Source organism: Hyaena hyaena, unplaced genomic scaffold (assembly GCF_003009895.1).
Source record: "Hyaena hyaena isolate Hyena2069 unplaced genomic scaffold, ASM300989v1 scaffold_1598, whole genome shotgun sequence".
In the NCBI taxonomy this organism is placed as follows: Eukaryota; Metazoa; Chordata; class Mammalia; order Carnivora; family Hyaenidae; genus Hyaena; species Hyaena hyaena.
This window is the reverse complement of record NW_024082232.1, coordinates 91,345-111,286: the sequence shown is the minus strand read 5'-3', so window position 1 is coordinate 111,286 and position 19,942 is coordinate 91,345. Positions and strand designations below refer to the sequence as shown.

At 37.6% G+C, this 19,942-nt stretch overlaps 1 protein-coding gene across 3 annotated transcripts in view; it reads right to left on the bottom strand.

Annotated features, from left to right (window-relative positions):
• STXBP4 (syntaxin binding protein 4) overlaps positions 1–19,942 on the bottom strand; it is a 165,537-nt gene that overhangs the window by 141,537 nt on the left and 4,058 nt on the right. For 2 of the 3 annotated variants that reach the window (XM_039224324.1, XM_039224326.1), the window contains exons 2-4: positions 9,929–10,005; positions 9,078–9,200; positions 4,600–4,732 (exon numbers count right to left, since the gene is read on the bottom strand). In XM_039224324.1, the coding sequence (XP_039080255.1) occupies positions 4,600–4,732; positions 9,078–9,124 (180 nt within the window). In that variant the 5' untranslated portion in view covers positions 9,125–9,200; positions 9,929–10,005. Of the gene's footprint in view, positions 1–4,599; positions 4,733–9,077; positions 9,201–9,928; positions 10,006–11,085; positions 11,125–19,942 lie in introns of those variants that run through there. The other variant, XM_039224325.1, reaches the window with a different exon arrangement.

The following is a 19,942-nucleotide window of genomic DNA, read 5'->3' as shown; positions in this document are numbered from 1 at the left end:
CCAGCACCTGGCTTGTCGTGTCACCACCAGACCCTGTCTGTAGACAAGAGCTGGGCGCGGGCTGAGCTCAGGAAGCGTTTCTCAAACGGGAAGGGGAGGCAGAGGTTGAGGGCGCCCATTCGTTACCCCAGGAATAACGAATGGCCTACATGGTGTGAAGATTTCTGGACATTAGGGATGAAGATCCTGGACGTTTCTGGACTTGGGGGAGGGACATGGCTGTATACAAGGATTGGACGTCCGAGACTCATCAAACCCTCAAAATCATCAAGACGATGAATCTAGTGCTCTCTGTCCGACCAAACTACTCCTTACGTGTGAGGATAGAGAAAGGCGTTCAGGGTCACTGACAGTCTCACCAGGGGCCCCGGGGCGGCTCAGTCTGTTGAGCGTCTTGATCTCGGCTCGGGTCGTGATCTCACGGTTCGTGGGTTCGAGCCCCACAAAATGCTGCCATTACACTATGAAATTGATTGTAAGACTCATCTCATGGAGCTTATACATATGTGCTTTAACGGAGGTCTTAGAGTCAGGTTGGAAGAAGAGCTTTTGATCACCGCCTGCTTTCCTTACACTATTCACAGAAAAACAGAGAAAGAAAAACATGTGAAAACTTCAGAGAAAGTTTGTGTCCAGAATATATCACAAAGGACAAGGGAAGAGGGGGACTCGGTAAGGAGCCAGATGATGGCAGGGGGAAGGGGAACAGGCAGATTAGGAACTCTCAGAAACATGACAAAATGACTAAGGGATCATTCATTCATAAATATTAATGGAGCAATTAGTATGTTCCAGGCATCCTACTGGGGAAGAAGGATATTATTGTGAATAAAATCAGATAGAATCCTTCCACCTAGGAAACATACTGTCTTGTGGTTCAGACAGAGTTGATAACACAAGTATAGATAGGGATGTCTGTTTACAAACAGAAATAGGAGATATAAAGGAAAGAAACAGGATCTAGGAGCACATATAGGAAAAAAGAGCCGGCCTAAATTGGAGGGCACCAAGAACACATTCCTTAGGAATTAGTTTTTGAATAGATATTTGGAAGTCATGGAGGCAGCAGCATGAGTGTGTTCAGAGTCAGAGGGTACAGCATATGAGAAAGAACTTCTAGAAACTGAAAAAATACCACTCTGGAAGCATAAAGATGGAAAGCCAGAGAAGTATAAGGCAGAAGTCATGTTATACAGGCAACTGAATATTAGCAAGATAGGCTGAGGAGGAAGTAGCATTGTGCATGAAAGCAGACAAAGCTATTGTGAGGTCTGATTAAATGCCATGCAATGGTGATGGAGATCAAGAAGACTGATAGGTTCAAGTGATTTTTAGAGAGTAAAAAAGTCAACAGCTTGTGCTGATAAAACTGGGTATGAATGTTAAGGGAGAAGAAGTAGTTAGGATGTTGTTAGGTATTCTAACTTTGTACAACTGGAAGGTGTCATTCACCAAGTCTGAGAACAGAGGAAGAAGCTCTCTTTGGGAAGAGATGGGCAGATGAGGGTGTGGTGTGAATATCATGAGTCTTGCCTCAAATGCAGTGAGTTTGAGATGCCTTAAGGAGATCAAAGTGGAAATGCTCTCCAAGCAATTGGATATGTGAGTATGAAGCTCAAAGGAGAATCTCAGCCAGAAAAAGGTCTAAGAACACTAAGGACTCCAGACTGATATCCAACTGGCTAGTGGGGTGAAAAGGGCCTTGGACTTCTCCTATTTCCTTAACTCAGTACCTAGTACATCTATTCTCATCCTATAGGCTCTCTCTAACACTTTGAGCTGGGAGAATCTTCCCTTCTATTGCAACTGGAAGAACTATCAAGATGCCCCAAGTTTCAATATGTTTTTCAAAGAAACACGGTATTTTGGTTATTGAGCCAGTACTGTATTTTGTATTTACCAGTAGAAAACATTTGTGCATGTGTAAGGGGGTGGGGTGGGGTTCAGGCAGCTAACCATGATTAATTAAAGAAGATTTCTTCTGAGTTCCAATAGCCCTCTAACATATGAAGTTTGGGAATATAAATGTAGTATAATCCATCTACAAGCTTGGGGATTACCTATATTGTAGTTCTAAAACAACAGAATATTATAATTAGAGCAAGTGAAAGCACTCATATGCATTTAAAAATATTAAGTTGCTCAGTTCAGCAACTTAGTAAGGATGATCTTATGAGCCTGTGTTTCCTATTGTATGAATACGTCTGTTATGCAGAACTTTTGCACAAATTAGAAATTTATTAACATGCCTAAAAGTATTTAGAACACAGTAAATGCTATTATTAATAAAAATATTAAAAATAAAAATTGCATCGGGGTGCCTGGGTGGCTCAGTCCATTAGGCATCTGACTTTGGCTCAGGTCCTGACCTTGCAATCTGGGAGTTGGAGCCCTACATAGGGCTCTATGCTGACAGCTCAGGGCCTGGAGTCTGCTTCAGATTCTGTGTCTCCCTCTCTCTCTGCCCCACCCCCACTCACATTCTCCCTCTCTCTCTCAAAATAATAAATATTAAAAATATTTTTTAAATGAAATAAAATGGCATCAATTTGTATTTGCAGAATAAATGTGAATGTAACCCTCTATCTTGAGGAAGTATACAAAAATAAGTGTAAGCATTGCAAGTGTACTTATTCTTCTCTCTCTCCACCTTTATCTGTTTAGAGGGTTTTCTTCCTTTGGACTTGACCAGTTACTGTCAAGAACATTAATAACTCTGTGCTGCTCTCTAGTGGTAAATATAGAATATAGCCCATTAAATGACTACTTTTTGATAGCCTTCCAAACAATGAAATTCTAAGAAAAATCAAGTATGTAATTTCTCAGTTTGCTACCACTGATAGCAGATGAAATATCACTCAGCAGGCTGTCAATTTATTATTTTTAATTACAAATATATTTCATGGGAATAAAAAAGCACAAACTGATGGTTATCATAATAGCAAATTTTTATCACTTGTTAGATACCATGATCTATTATTGCAGTGTATGAAGTGTGGACTAAGAAATAACTCGGCTATAGTGAACACACACACACACACACACACACACACACACACCCCTCAACTAGTCATAAACATCTCAAGTCTTACAAGACTAATTTCATTTTTTGTTTGAATTTGTTAAACTTTAGCATTTAAGTATACTTTTATTTGGTTAATAATTTAAATTCAATAGCTAAAAGTCTGTATTATTATTATATATCCTAAATTTATTATATAACACTTACAACATAGTAAGTGTTTCCTATTATCTTGACAAGCTTGAAACAATGGAAATCATTTCTATTATTTTGGAAATTATTGGTGAAACTAATTTTTTTCCTAATAAGTGAAAAAAAATCCAGTTGCCTAGACAAACTGCTTGCTAAACAAGTGTTTGGAGTGAGGGTGGAGGTAAGGGCGGGACAATTTATTGAACCAAAACAACTAAAAGAACAATATGAATAAGCTTAATGTTAAAAGGATTCTTTCTCGTGCTCTATAACTTGATGTTAATGCAATCATTTTATTAAATTCTTCATATCCTATACCTCTCTGAAAAGGACTAGAGGCAGTTTTCAACCAAAGACAGATAAATCACATTAGTAAGACAAAAATGGGAAATGAAATTCAGGAGAAATGAAAATGGAAATATAGTAACTAGTTTGTTAACTAAGTTGCTGATATTGTACTTCAAATTTGGATCTGAGTATCCTAGCAACGAGAGCGAAAAGAAAATCATGATTTATATATTTCTTATAACAAAGAGGGGAGTAAGGCTTTCTATTTCGTAAAAAAAAAAAGAAAAAAGAAAAAAGAAAAGAAAAAAGATACTTCCTGGTCTTAAGTCTAAATCTAATTTCTCACGTGGGCAACTAATGAGTGATATAATTAACAAACTCAACAATAACTACCGCAAATTCAGAAATGAGCAGATTTTATATGCTGACTTTGTATACTTTACATTTAGGAGAGGCTAAATGAAGACAGTTCCAGCTTAAGTGATCTGACTTAATCCCAACTCAGAGCAGTGGAGAGATAACGTGTCTTCAAATACAATTTCTCACAACCAGACTTTGGATAAGAGTTAAATAGCACATAATTAAAAATATATAACCTTAACCTCTTTTAGTTAAAGAGTCTGAAATCTGGGGGCACCTGGGTGGCTCAGTTGGTTAAATGTCTGACTTCAGCTCAGGTCATGATCTCACTGTTTGTGAGTTGGAGCCCCGTTGGGCTCTTTGCTGACAGCTCAGAGCCTGGAGCCTGCTTCAGATTCAGAGTCTCCCTTCTCTCTCTGTCCCTTTCCTGCTCGCACTCTGTCTCTCTCTCTCTTTCAAAAATAAATAAACATTAACAAATTTTTTAAAAAATTAAAAAAATAAAAGAATCTGAAATTTGTCATTTTCCAATTTATTTCATATTTACTTCCTATTTAGTTGTTAGGTTAAAGCTCCTTGAAGGTAAAGGCCTATCTTCCAGTTCTTACAAGATCTTTTACTGAGAAACAGTCACCGTGGACATTCAATTAATACTAAAAAGTTACTGATGTAGTAGGAAAACAAACCTCACCACTAGTGGTTTTGGTTTTTTGGTGAAGTGTTATTTCTATTTTTACCTTATAACAGTCTCCTCCAGGAATGATTTCCTGAATATATACCAAGGGACCTTCATTCCGGTTAATTCCTCCAAGGATCTTCAGACCAAGGCCTGTTTCCTTGGTAACTTTAATCATCTGAAAGGCAGGATCCCTAAGATAAAATACATTAGCACTCACAGGTTAGCCTAGAGATCTATGCCCACTTTTTCTTCAAACTACTTGTTAAATCAAATTCTTAATCTAGATAACCCCAAATACTCAGTACATATCAGTAACAACACTTAGAAAAGTATGATGATAGGAAAACAATCAAATGGATTCTGTTATCTGTATTATTTATTTTTTCTATAAAAACAATCAAGCCATAGAAGAAATTACTGCAGTAATGCTTATTTCTCTGTGTATAATGAAGACAAATACCTTCAACATATAATTTAAATAAATTTAAAGATTTATTAAAGGTAATTGAACAGATTTTCCTTTAGCTTCTTAGACTACACTGAAGGATCCCAAAATTAAAGATTTTATTGAGTTAGGTAAGTAACTTCTTAAAAGATATGTTTGCAGCCACTTAAAGCAAAAGAAGTATGACCTTCATTTGAATCACAAAAAGAAAAGTTATCTTTTTAACTTTAGAAGAGTATTTTCTGATAGAAAGCACGTGCTCATTCATAAAAGAAGGAGGGGCACCTGGGTTGCTCAGTCGGTTAAGCGTCCAACTTCAGCTCAGGTCATGATCTTGCAGTTCATGAGTTTGAGCCCTGCATCAGGCTCTGTGCTGACAGCTTGGAGCCTGAAGCCTGCTTTAGATTCTCTGTCCCTACCCACTCTGACTCTGTCGCTCACTCTCTCTCAAAAATAAATAAATATTTTTAAAAATGTTTTTAAAAGAAAAGAAGGAACTGTGAAAAGAATTCTACAAAAAGTATACCCTCAAATTGTGTTTCTGAACACTCTAGTCAGAGCAGAGACTTATACTGGTCAAACAGGGCTTGAACCCAGTTTGAAATAAGGCTTAGGACTTCCTGCTTACATATGATGTACTGGGGTTGTGCTAAGCAATATACATATATTATGCCATTCAACTTAGTATGTATACAACTCCTAAGATCATTACCCTCATTTTTCTAAAAGCACCAAAATCTGGGAAAGTAAACTTGGTGGGCTAAGATTATAAATCCGGAGAACAGCAATAGAAGCCCAGTTTGCATTACTCTAGAGGCAAAATTTGGTGTCAGATATGCTTTGTGGTGGTATTAAAGCCAGTGAAGAATACTGGAGCTATCTTCACACATATCAAAAAACTGAAGGGGCGCTTGGGTGGCTCAGTCAGTTAAGCGTCTGACTTTGGCTCAGGTCATGATCTCATGGTTTGTGGGTTCAAGCCCCGCATCGTGCTCTGTGCTGACAGCTCAGAGCCTGGAGCTTGTTTCAGATTCTGTACCTTCCTCTCTCTCTGACCCTCCCCTGCTCAGGCTGTCTCTTTCTCTCTCAGAAATAAATAAAACATTAAAAAAATGAAAAAAAAAAAAACACCCTGAAACTGGTATTTAAAAAGTTGACCCGTATATTAACATATGATTACAGCTTTTAGAAAAAGCTTTCTTAGCTTCTGCCACAGAAATTCTAACTGTATCTTTAAGAAAGCATGTATTCAAAAGTTAAATAATAAAAAAGACAGAATGAAAAAAATGAAAATACAAAATAAAACCCCACAAAAGTCTCATAAGCCTCCCTGCTTTTGAATATTTTGTTCTCTACACAGGACATTGTTCACAGTCGCATTATACTGAATGAAGCTCTGGTGTTGGATGGCCTCTCTAGTTACTAGGGCAATGGTGGAATAGCTAGAAAAAGAGGCAGAAGGGACTAGGTCCACAATGTTTCACTGTTACAGTTTTCAGAAGCTCAACCCACTCTTGATGGAATATTAGGTTGTAAGGGCAGAAAGAAATGAAGCCTAGAAATGAGAGAGAGGAGGGGTAGAGGGAATTAAGGTATCTCATTAGGTACCCCCTAAAACCTCTTAAACCCTCCAAATGCAAATTTCCTTCAATGAGGACACACATAATCTCCACCATACTTTATTGCATCAGTAAAGGATCCCTCTTTTTATAATTGTCAACCGAAATTCTATATTTCATACAGCATTTACTTGCCAGGATCCTTGTGTGAAAACTCCCTTATGTTAAGAATTTATATTATTTTGGGGCGCCTGGGTGGCTCAGTCGGTTAGGCGTCCGACTTCAGCTCAGGTCATGATCTCATGGTTTGTGGGTTCGAGCCCCATGTCGGGCTCTGTGCTGACAGCTCGGAGCCTGGAGCCTGCTTCAGATTCTGCATCTTTCTCTCTCTGTCCCTCTCCCTCTTGTATTCTCTCTCTATATCTCAAAAATAAATAAATGTAAAAAAAAAATTAAAAAGAAAAGAATTTATATTATTTCCTTTTTTTAGCTATTAGAAATTAAGTTCTGCTGCTCCACTTTAATCACAGAGAATTACAAGTTAAAACTAGGCAGAGATATTGCTATTCGCCTATCAGGTCAACATAAAACTTAAAACTTTAAAAAAAATTTTTTAATGTCTATTTATTTTTAAGCGACAGAGTACAAGCAAGGAAAAGGAAGGGACAGAAAGGGGGATACAGAACCCAAAGCAAGCTCCAGGTTCTGAACTGACTGCCCAGAGGCTGATGTGGGGCTCGAACCCACCAGCCGTGAGGTCATGACCTGAGCCGAAATCTGACGTTTAACTGACTAAGCCACCCAGGTGCCCCAAAAGTTAAAACTTTGACAATCTACTCTGATGACAAGGCTGTGGAAAAAGAGGTATTTTTGTACTTTGTTGATAGGAATGCAAAACGGCCTAACTCCTAATGAAGGAATCTGGGAAACTCTAAATTTACCCTCTGATCCAGAAATCCCATGTCTAGGAATTTATCCCAAAGATACTCTGGCAAAAAATACAAAATGACGTGTATACTAGTTATTTATTTTGGCATAATTTGCAATCTTCAGAAATTGCAAATAATGGATGTCTATCAATGAGGTGCTTGCTGAATAAAGTCTGGTACCTTGACAGGATAGACTACTACATAGTTACAAAATGTACAAGGAAGACATTTATAGGCTGATATGAAGTGATCACCAGGAAAGAATTTTAAGTTAAAAAAAAAAAAGGCAAGATCAAAGAGTATATATAATATACTACCTTTTTATCAAGAATATTCTCTCAAGTGGAACGTGGGAGGTGGAGCCTGGATGCTGGGGCCATTTTGCCTCAGTCATACAATTCTTTCCCAGGGGCTTGATTTTGCCTTAAGTAGTTGGACAAAACTCCGTGCTGTCCCAGAAAGTAAAACTCTTCAGCACCAGAGCATAAAGCTCTGTGCATGGAGTTCTTTGCATACCACAGATGAGCCTGGCTGGTGACCCCTGGAGACTAGAGCTTTCCAGAGCTCTCAGAAGGCAGTGTCAGAGAAAGACATCCTGAGTTTAACCAGCCTGACACCCTTCTCCAGGGAAGACCTGTGAACCTGAGCTGAAGGGCTAATGTGCACGTGTTTACTATAACAGCTTTGAGGAAAAAAATATGACCATATATACACATACACACACATATGTATATATATAACATGTGTATGTATTTATATGTATATTATTTCCTTATCCAAAAAGAAGCACTGAAAAGGAGCCAAAAATAAAAATAGTTATCTACAGAAAGAAAGAGGGCACAGACTGAATGCAGGACAAGGACGACTTTTTCTGTGTGTTACAGTTTTGCAAAATGGACACGAGTTCTTCCCATCGCTGTCTGGATGCCCTTTGGAATGTGACTTTACTGTTCCTCCCATTAAAAATAAAGTCTATATCTATAACCCTTGAATTTGGATTTGGTTATCTGAATTGCATCAGCTGATGAGAGACCAGCACGTATAAGGGAAATAGACATTTGAAAAACACTTGGGCTTGTTGCTGGGAACCATTCCTCCATAATGTGAGAAAGCCTGAGCTAGCCTCCTGGAGGATGGGACCAGGAGAATGAGAGTCATCCAGACTTTGCAGACGATGCCCCAGAAATGTGAATGAGGCCATCCTATGCTATCCAGTACATACCAGAACAACTGCCGAGCCAACCCACCAAATCATAAGAAAAAATAAATGCTTGTTGTTTCAAGGCACTTTGGGTGGTTTGCTACTCAGCAAAAGTTAATCTTACATTATCTTATTTTTATACTTGGATCGTAAAATATTTTAGATATTCAAAAAATCAGATCAAATTTTTTAAAAAGCAATTTCTATAAAGAATTATAAAAAAGAATGCAGAATTTATCCCATACATTGATTGACATTGGAACGTAATTATTGATCAACTTCCTTAATTACTGCTACCTTAGACCAGCTGGCTATATAAAATTTTCAACCAAAAGCTCATTAACATTCTGCATATTTCAAACTATGTAGCCCAAAACATATTAAATTTAATTTGAAAGTTACTTTTCAAGTAGACTGGATGATACCACAGCAGATGTATTTTTATTCATGATTTTACCACAGGAGCCTTGGATTTAACTACTATGTATGAAGAACTTGATGAAGAGTCTAGAAATTCTTCTTTTCCTAAGAATAGAGAAATAGAAAACAAATTTTCATGCCTTATGAGTAATCAAATTTGATTTCAATTTTGCATAAAAACATTACATACACTTGGTATGTAAATGATATGCATCTATATAAACGTATTAGAGGTATTTTATATATTTTGGACTTATGATACTTTTAGTCATTGTCAATAATATCTAAGAAATAGACAGTTCTCCAGATAGATAAATAAATAGATAGATACAGCTATAGCTATAGGGCTACATCTACATCGTTATCTGTATCTATTTAAAATTGGCATTTTCTGGCAGAGGTGAACCACCCTAAGCTTTAGGTAACAATTATAGCTTCCACCGTTAATATGCTTAAAAATCACGTACTAATAAAAAATTGACAAATATCTCTTGTGAGAACAAAGCTAGAAAGCTTTTTTTAATGTTTTTTTTTTAATGTTTACTTACTTAGTTTTGAGAGGCACAGAGAGAAAGCGCACAAACAGGGGAAGGTCAGAGAGAGAGAGAGGAAGACACAGAATCAGAAGCAGGCTCCGGGCTCTGAGCTGTCAGCACCGAGTCTGACATGGGGCTCAAACCCATGAACCATGAGATCATGACCTGAGATGAAGTTGGATGATCAATCGACTGAGCAACCCAGGTGCCCCACGCTAGAAAGTTTATAGTCAGAATATCTTTAAGATAATTATACAATACACTGTTGAAAAAAACCAGAAATTCCTACTGTCTTACCAGCTATCTTGAGGGACTTCTTGGAGATCCTATATTAGTCTGATTCATATTACTCCACAAGCTCCTTAAATACTTTCCTGTGAAAAGAAAAAAAAAAAAATATATATATATATATATATGATTTTAATGTCTCATGTGGTTCCACTGTGAAAATTAAAAAGAATGGTGCAGTTTCATTTAATTAAAAAAGATGTATTTGAACAGAGGTTTACCATTTCTGCATAAGAAATATGGATAAAGTACAGAAACTTAAAAGACCTTAGGAACATTTAGCACAACCCTCTTACTAAGGAAATGAATAGCTAGATTAAGAAATTGTGTGCTTTCCCCACACAAGAGAGAAATAGTGGTTGTTTTTCTAGCTAGCATTCAGGGTTCAAAGTCTAGAGTGTGGACCTTGACATCAGGTAGACCTAGATTACAATTTGACCTTCTAGGCTTCTCCAAGACTTAGTTTCTTCATAGGTACATACAGTAACTACCTTGACTGTAGTGATGGTATTACAAATGATACACATGTCAAAACTTACCAATTTTCTCACTATAAAAATGTACTGTTTGCCATAAATCTATTATATCTTAATACAGCTAAATTTCTTATTCTTTTAATGTTTAATCATTTTTGAGAGCAAGAGAGACAGAGTGTGGGCGGGGGAGGGGCAGAGAGAGAGGGTGACACAGAATCTGAAACAGGCTCCAAGCTCAAGCTATCAGCACAGAGCCCAATGCGGGGCTCAATCCATGAACCCTGGAATCATGACTTGAGCCAAAGTCAGACCAACTAAGCCACCCAGGTGCCCCAATAAGGCTAAATTTTTTTTTTAATCTGATTTTCACTTAAAGTTGCCAGAGGGGCAGGGGCTGGTGGGGTGGCAGTAGAGATGGGCAAAATGGGTGAAGGGGAGTGGGAAATACAGGCTTCCAGTTATGAAATGAGTAAGTCACAGGAATGAAAAGTCCAGCAAAGAGAACATAGTTAATGATGTTAACATAGCATTGTATGGCGACGGAGGGCAGTTACACTTGTGGTGAACACAGCATAATGCATAGTTGTGGAGACACTACGTTGTATACTGAAACTAATGAAAAACATGTGTGTCAACTATACTTCATTTAAATTTTTTTTAATACAATTCTCTAAAAAAAAAAGAGGAAACCTTGGCATGTATCTTCCTTCCCTACAGAGAGCCCACTGTATCAGCTCATAATATACATGAGTAAATGGGAGAAAGCCATCAGATGAAATGTTCAAGTTTCTGGAAGACAAAAAACAGACAGTGAGGTGATAATGGATAAAAGAGAAGATGAAGATGAAAATTAGGGCAAGGCGGGGCGCCTGGGTGGCTTAGTGGGTTAAGCGTCCGACTTTCGCTTAGGTCATGATCTTGCGGTTCATGGGTTTGAGCCCCGCGTCGGGCTCTGTGCTGACTGCCAGCTCGGAGCCTGGAGCCTGTTTCAGTCTGTGACTCCCTCTCTCTCTCTGACCCTCCCCTGCTCATGCTGTCTCTCTCTCTCTCCTAGAAATAAAAAAAAAAAAAAAGAAAATTAGGGCAAGGCTTCTTAAATATTTTTGAGTTTGAGCATACACAGAGAAATCAGGAAGATGTGTACGCAGCACCAGGGTAAACAGAGGTGGCATGCTACATACCCCTTTGAGGAGCTGAGGGGAGGTCAGGAACTCAGCACACCAGTAACTGATTTGAAGCAAAATTCTGGCCTTGGAAACAGCTGGACGGAAATGCAGGAGGAACCTATCTTGCAGAATCCCAGGTAGGCTGAGGACTTGGAGACCCAAAGTTCTAGGGAGAGCAAAACTGAGGCACAGAACTAAATAAAATGAAGGGGATTATCCCAGCCCTTCAATAACCACTGAATGAGGAAGAAATCACAGATTCTGCTGTAAATAATCTGAATAGACCCTGAGGAAAGAGCGAAACACTTTCTGGGAACCTAACATAGTGTTGTTCCACTGGCCTGGGTGTTAAAATCCTGTTTCAACGTTCACAGTCCCTGTGGTAGCACGCAACAGGCACAGGGGCAGCATGATCAAAAGCAGCCGAGAAATGAAACCAAAGTGGCTAAGATCCCCATCTAGTGGTGATCTGTCTTAACTGGACACAGGGTCCCCAGGTGATGAAACATACCCAGGTCTAATGGCTATGTCACTGTGAAATTACACAACATATTTTATATTATGTTATACTTAACAAGGCATTTTAAAATATTTATATTTTAAAGTATTAAAATGAAGTTTAAGTATTTAAATTATTTTATTCACTTAACATGCCTGACAGTGTCCTAAGTGCTGGAGGTGAGATTAAATAAGCAGTCTCTCCCCACGGACAGTTAAATAAACAGTCATAGGGAGGGTGCTAAGTGCTCTGACAGTGCTGTGCACAGGGGGTTGGGGGAGCATGGGAGGGGCCAGCCTTCCCAGAATGTTGTCACCACTAATCACGCATATGGCCAGGCACCATGCTGGAGGATTTTATACTCCCTCAAAGGAGCCCCACAAGGCAGGTATTACATATTTGTATTCACACAAATGAAAATGTCACGGAAAAGCTATGTGACTTGTCCATGACCACAAGGCTAACCACTTCTAACCACTTATAAACTGAAATTTGAGTCCAATTTTGTCTAGCTCCAAACCCAGTAACTTTTTTTACTACGGCATGCTGGGAAACTGATATTTGTAGAAAAAAGTCATTCTCTGAAAAAACAGGAGTATTAACAGTAGTAATATGCTGTCTGTCTCTTCTTTCTTTTTTTTAATTAATTTATTTTGAAGGAGAGAGTGCGTGCGCGGGCACATACATGGGGGAGGGGCAGAGAAAGAATCCCAAGCAGGCTCCCAGGGGCGCTGTCAGTGCAGAGCCCAGATGCAGGGCTCATAATGAAGAACTGTGAGATAATGACCTGAGCAGAAATCAAGAGCCAGACACTTAACCAACTGAGCCACCTAGCTGCCCCTTTGCTGTCTCTTTATATGGAGAATATATTGTTGATTAAATATATTTATCAACAATAAATATACTAACAGAAATGTGTTTAATTTTATCCATCAAAACAGCATGCTTTTCTCTTTAAACAAACAAGGTATCTATTGTCATATCCTTAAATATCATATAATGCCTTTTCCTTCCCTCTCTTTTATTTATTCTCTACTCCTTCCTTTATAGAAGTTAGCAAGCCTCTCAGTCAACAGAGGTTCTCTAACGTTACAAACACACACACACACACACACACACACACACACACACACACAGCTTCACATTATTAATCAATGACACAGAAGGAAAACACTCTATTCTTTTACTAAAAATATATCCATTCAAGAAAAATATATTGTTTTTCTAGTTTAGTGACTAATAAGAGGGAAAATGTTAGGTCAGCCAGAACAGAGAAAGTGGAACACTGCAGGAAAGAATCTTGTTGTAAGCAATAAATCCATTCCAGAAATCTTAGAGTTTTACTTGATCAGAACAATTTTAATTCTATATAATTAGAAATCCCATGGGGCGCCTGGGTGGCTCAGTAGGTTAAACATTCAACTTTGGCTCAGGTCATGATCTCATAGCTTGTGAGTTCGAGCCCCGCATTGAGCTCTGTGCTGACAGCTCAAAGCCTGGAGCTAGCTTCAAATTCTCTCTCTCTCTCTCTCTCTCAAAAATAAATAAACCTAAACAAAAAAAGAAATCTCATGAAATAAAAAAATATGTCCATGATAAATGTTTGAATAACAGACTCAATAATTTATATTCCCAAAGAGACTGCATTCAATACTTTGTAAAACTAGTTCTTTTTACTAGACCAAAAATAGAGAAAATCAAAAGGCAAGGGATAAAAACATCTGGCAGAAAATATGGTAAATATTAACTTGATAAAATTGCAATGTTGAATGAATATTCATAATATTGATAACAGTATGTCTTTCAGTTTTTAAAAATAGCTAATATATTCCAGTGAGGTGTATGTAATGGATGTATATATCCATCCTATCTATCTCTGCACCATTTCCATATACTTAAGTACCCACTGCTTTTGTTTCTTGTGAATACTGTTTCCTTATGCATAAACAAATATGAATAAATATTGATTCCTTTGCTTTTGTTTTGATTAAGAAAGTAGCTACAATCAGGCACAAAGCATCCAGCTGTTAATGCTGTGCACAGTACACTCCCTGAGGGTATGGGTTATATATATGATATAAACAGGTCCTCTGGTGTATGCAATAGTTCTAAATACTGTAAGGACTGCTGTGCAACCTGTTTTTTTTAAATTTTTAAAAATGTTTATTCATTTTTGAGAGAGAGAGACAGGAGTGTGAGCAGGAGAAGGACAGAGAGAGGGAGACACACAATCCAAAGAGCATGGGTCAGCTCAGAGCCTGATGTGGGGCTCGAAATCACGAACCATAAGACCATGGCCTGAGCTGAAGTTGGACGCTTAACTGACTGAGCCACCCAGGTGCCCCCCACTTTTTATTTTTTTTAGTTTTTTTAAATTAACAAAGAACCTGGAATTATTTCCATATTTTTACAAAGGAAACAGTATTCACAAGAAACAAAATTCTTTTTTATTTTCATAGCTGCATGGCATTCCATTTTATGGATGGACCTTATTTATTTATTCTCTGATTGATAGATATTTCAATTGTTTCACAAGTCTTGCGATTATAAACATGCTGCAATGAAAACTCTATACACAGCTCATATCACATGTGGGCACATTTATCTGTATGGCAAATTCACAAAAATCAGTGTTTATACACATTTGATATTTTTATGTACATTGCCAAACTGCCCTCAATCGTCAACTGCCTTAATTTACCCAAAATTCTCACCAACATGTATTACATAAGTTTTGGATTTTTGACAGTCTTATGGATAAAAACAGTATTGTAAGATCGTAAATCTGAGTAAGGCTGAAATTTTTTTTAATGCTTTAAGAAGAATTTTGTATCTCCTTTTATGTGAACTGTATTTTTCTATCTTTTGCCAATTTTTCTACTCATTGTTAGCTTTTTTCTGTCCAGTTTCTGGATTCATACATCCTACCCGCTCTGTCTGCTCTAAGAACTACAAATATACTTTCCTCCTTTTGGTCTTAGTTATGGATCTTTGTCATTGTTGTTGTTGTTATACAAAAACCTGTGGCTAAATTTATCAATCTTTCATAACTTGGGGGTTTTTAGTCAAATGTAAATCCTTGCATACTCAAATCAGAAAGAACTGTCTTCATATTTTCTTCTAGTAGTTTGATGGTCTCATTTAAAAATCTTTGATCTTGGGGCGCTTGGGTGGCTCAGTCAGTTAAGCATCTGACTTCGGCTCAGGTCACGATCTCATGGTTCGGTTCGTGGGTTCGAGCCCCGCTTCGGGCTCTGTGCTGACTCAGAGCCTGGAGCCTGTTTCAGATTCTGTAACTCCCTCTCTCTCTGACCCTCCCCTGCTCAAGCTGTCTCTCTCTCTCAGAAATAAATAAAACATTAAAAAAATTTTTTTAAATCTCTAATCCACTTGGAATCCATCCTAGTGTGTAGTTTAAGGTATAGATCCAACTCTTATTTTCTCCCAAGATCACTCGGTTGTCTCAACCACATTATTAAATAATCCATCTTTTCCCAATGATCTGCAATTAGACCTTCATCTTACATAAATCTCATAAATATTTGGGCCTACTTCTGGCCCATTTGTTAGTCTAGCTTAATGATGGAGGCTTTATAGTACATGTTTTATATATGGTAAATCCAATTCTCCCTCCTTGCTTCTTTTGCTAACCAAATTTTCTTATTTTTAGTTGTTTTACACATTAATTTCAAAATCTTCTTATCTCTAAAAAACGAAACAAAATAATGCCAATTGTTGGGGAATCATGTTAACTTTACTAGTTAATGGAGGAAGTATTGGTAACTATGTTTACACTGTTGAGTCTTGCTATCCAAGAACTTGGTATGTCTTTCAAGTTGTTCAAATCTTCTTTTGTGGCCTTCAGATCTTGGTATGTCTTTCAACTTGTTCAAATCTTTTGTGACCTTCTGCAGTGTTTCAAAGCTGTCTTTACGTGGGTCTCACATATTTTTTATTCATTTCCTAGGTATTTTAATCTTTTTGTCATTAATTTAATGCCTTTAAAACATCTATTATTTATTTCAAAGTATTTAAAAAGCTAGTCAAGAACTTTAATGCTATTTATTTCTCTTTCTGAAATGAAAAGTAAGTAGAAGTGAAGGGATGAAGGATGAGGTGTGATGACAATGAAGGAGAGATGTGTGGCCTTAATCCTAAGCCCAAACAATCCCTTCATCTCCTTCATCATCATCATCATCACCACCACCACCACCATCATCATCATCTTATAAGGAAGGTGATTTACAATAAGCTACTGGCCTCATATACATCTATGTTTTTGATTATCTGGATCTTTCGTTCATGGCTGAGTGTGAGAGCTTAGGCTTATGTTATCAAAGAGGAAACAAAAGAAAAGAAAGGAGCTCAGGAAGGCTCTTAGAAGAGAACACTCACTGCTGGCCCTTCCAGGTGGGTAAAGGCAATCTAATTGTCTTCTCAGGTTCACATGCTACATAAAGTAACTAGATTCCAGATAGAGCAATCAGGACACATAGGGCACTCCATGATTTTATGTTCAAAGAGGAAGATATGACTAAGGTCAGAATTATCTAAGGAAGACACGTAAGTATGGCTTATAGCCATACTTGTAAAATATTCCTCAAAAGTGAAAATTTAGCACAGTTAACAAATAATTCTGAACAATAAGAAAAAGAGAATTAGAAAAAAAATGAGAGAGCAAACTCATTTTTAATGAGGAAATTTGAGGAGACAGGATATAGGCAATGGTGGAAAATCCAAGTCCAAGGTTTGCCTACAAAAGGCAGGACCTTGGGTCCCTTTAATACTCTATGGGTGGCAAGAGTTGATCCAGCAAGCATATAAAAATATTCGTTAATTCGTGTATACCATCAAAGAATAGTTACACTAATAATGACAAAACATCAGACACCACCTACATTTATTTCCAAACAGATGACTGGTTAAATAATATACAGTCTATCCACATAAAATGAAACTACTCAATCATCAAAAATTTTTATGTAGATGAATTCCTTCATATTTGTTGATTTAGAAAGTAGTCCCCAATATATGAGTATTTGAAAAACAACAGCATGGTAAAAACAGAATATAAAGAATTCTTTCATCTTTTCAAATTATACTTATGGAAAATGTATGCTAAAAGGTAAACAATAATGACCAGAAGTTGAAATTACAATTTTGTATTTACTGATACTTGATATTTTCTTCTTTAAATTATTCCTTGCTATCTATATGTCCCACACACAGGATACATACTTTGATATGTTATTTTGATAATGAAGAAGAAATATCAGAACAGTTACCTCGTTTGAGTGTCCCTTCTTGGTATCTAGTATTGAAAATTAGCCCCTTCTAGTTAGATCTCTTTTAAGGCCATTTTCCCTTTATGTCATGTTCTTATTGCCATTTGCTAAGGAATCAAAAAATTTTGCAAGGTGAAAGAGAAAATAACATAGACCCGGTATATGCCAGGGAAAACTGGCTATACCATTTAAATCATTTCTATAACTATTCCTTTGTAAGCAAATTGGTAAGCAGTAAAAAAAAAAGACACTTTCTCCCTGCTATTGTTTAAAAAAAAGTAAGACTTATAGCAAAGAAACTCACAGTACAAACGTATTTAATGCTAATTTCTTCTCATATTAACCATCTCTAGTCTGTTTAAACAAAAAACACTTTGGAATTCTCCTTGCCGCTGGTTTTATATTTACACACGCCTTGCACTGGGAAAAGCCCTGTTCTAGAAGTTAAGATAACTGGGTTTGAGTTCCATTTCCGCTGCCCACTAGCCAAGGGGCTTGGAGCAGACACTGAATGTTTTTGCTCCCCAGTTTCTCCATATGTAGAATGACAAAGTCATTCATAAAGTGATCTTTATTATTATTATTTTTAAAATTTTATTTGAGAGAGAAAATGAGGGAAGAAGGGAGGAGCACAAAGAGAGGGAGAGACCATCTCAAGCAGGCTCTTTGCTGTTAGCACAGAGCCTGATAGGGGGCTCGAGCCCACAAACTGTGAGATTATGACCTGAGTCGAAACCGAGTTGGCTGCTTAACTGAACCATCCAGGTGCCCCTCATAAAGTGATCTTTATGGTTCTTCTTTTGTTCTATGAATCACAAATTCTACTCCAGGCTTACTAAACTATAAGCCCCCAAAGTTTTTTGAGGAGAAGACTTTCTTTTTTAACATGCACACACCTCTAAGACTGGTCTGGTCTATGAATGGGATAGAGTAGCCAGCAATCAGGTCATTTGTAAGAAACTGAAGGGCAGGAAATAAAAAGTACTCGGAGAGTGAAATTTTACATTAAGGTAGCAATTGCAAAAGAAGAGGGAATGATGATGCTGGTTACCGAATAAGTAATCGAGTGGGTGCACCTGGGTGGCTCAGTCAGTTAAGCAACTTACTCTTGATTTTGGCTCAGGTCATGATCTCACAGTTCATGAGTTTAAGCTTGGACTTGGGCTCTGGGCTGATAGTGCAGAGCCTGTTTGGAATTCTCTCTCCTTCTCTCTCAGCCCCTTCCCTGCTCTCTCTCTCTCTCAAAATAAATAAATACTTAAAAAATGTTTTTAAATAATTTTAAAACATTTGGATTCTGTAACAAATGAGTTGGAAATGCTTACTATTTACAGATTAGCTGGACCCAATATTAAAATATTAAAACAATTAAATATTTCTCATTGTAAAGTCAGACCTATTGATTCAGTATTATACTTGAAGAGACAAAAAAATAAATAACAGTGTTTATAAACTGTAGCAACATGTCCTATACCTTATCACAGCAGAGATTCTTTGAGAAGCATTAGTGTTTAAATAATCCTAGGGTTATATAATTAGGAATGGCTCACTTCCCTGGTCCAGACTTTACTTAATTGATCTTTTAAAAATAACATGAAAAGGGATGCCTGGGTGGCTCAGTTGATAAAGTGTCCAACTCTTGATTTCCTTTCAGGTCATGATCTCAGGGTTCCTGATTTCCAACCCTGCCTTGGGCTCTGCTCTGACAGTGTGGATGGAGCCTGCTTGGGGTTCTCCGTCTCCGTCTCTCTTTCTGCCCTTCCCCCACTTGCTTGCTCTCTTTCTCTCTCTCTCAAAATAAATAAAAATAAATTTTAAAATAAAAATAACATGAGGGGCACCAGGATAGCTCAGTCAGTTAAGTATCCGACTTCGGCTCAGGTCATGATCTTGTGGTTTGTGAGTTCGAACCCTGCTGAGCTATCAGCACAGAGCCTGGAGCGTGCTTCAGATTCTGTGTCTCCCTCTCTTTGCCCTTCCCCTGAATGTGCTCTCTCTCACTCTCTCTCTCTCTCAAAGAATAAATAAATATTAAAAAAAATTTTTTAATAGCATGAGTTTCAGGAAATCAAGACATAAAGGACCAAAGGGTTATTTTATTATCTCCTTTATTTTGTACCCACAGGCAATACTATCACTGCCAGTGATTTTTTTTCTTTTCTTTCAAGAATCTAAGCAGTTCAGGAATGCTACTGATTTGCCTTGGGGGTGGACGCACAGCACCTACCTTTAATACACAGACCAACCCTGTGGGAAACACTAGAAAACTGCTTGAAAGGAGTCCTAATCATCTCAAAACATGAGATCTTCATCAGAGCAACAGCTCACTGCTCTCAGAAGTTTCCTGACACTACCACTGGAGGACTGCACTGGTCCACCAAACGTTTACCCAGTACAATCATGTGCACTATGCTCAGTGCTTGTGATAATACAGTGAACAAGCCACGGTCCCTGCTCTCATGGCATTTACATCCTAGCATTGAGAGAAAACAGTAAAAAAAGCAAACAACAAAGCAGACTGGGTGTCACATATTCAGAGGTGACATGAACAAATGTGACTGGACAGAGGAGGGCTGATTTGGATTGGGTAGTGGTAT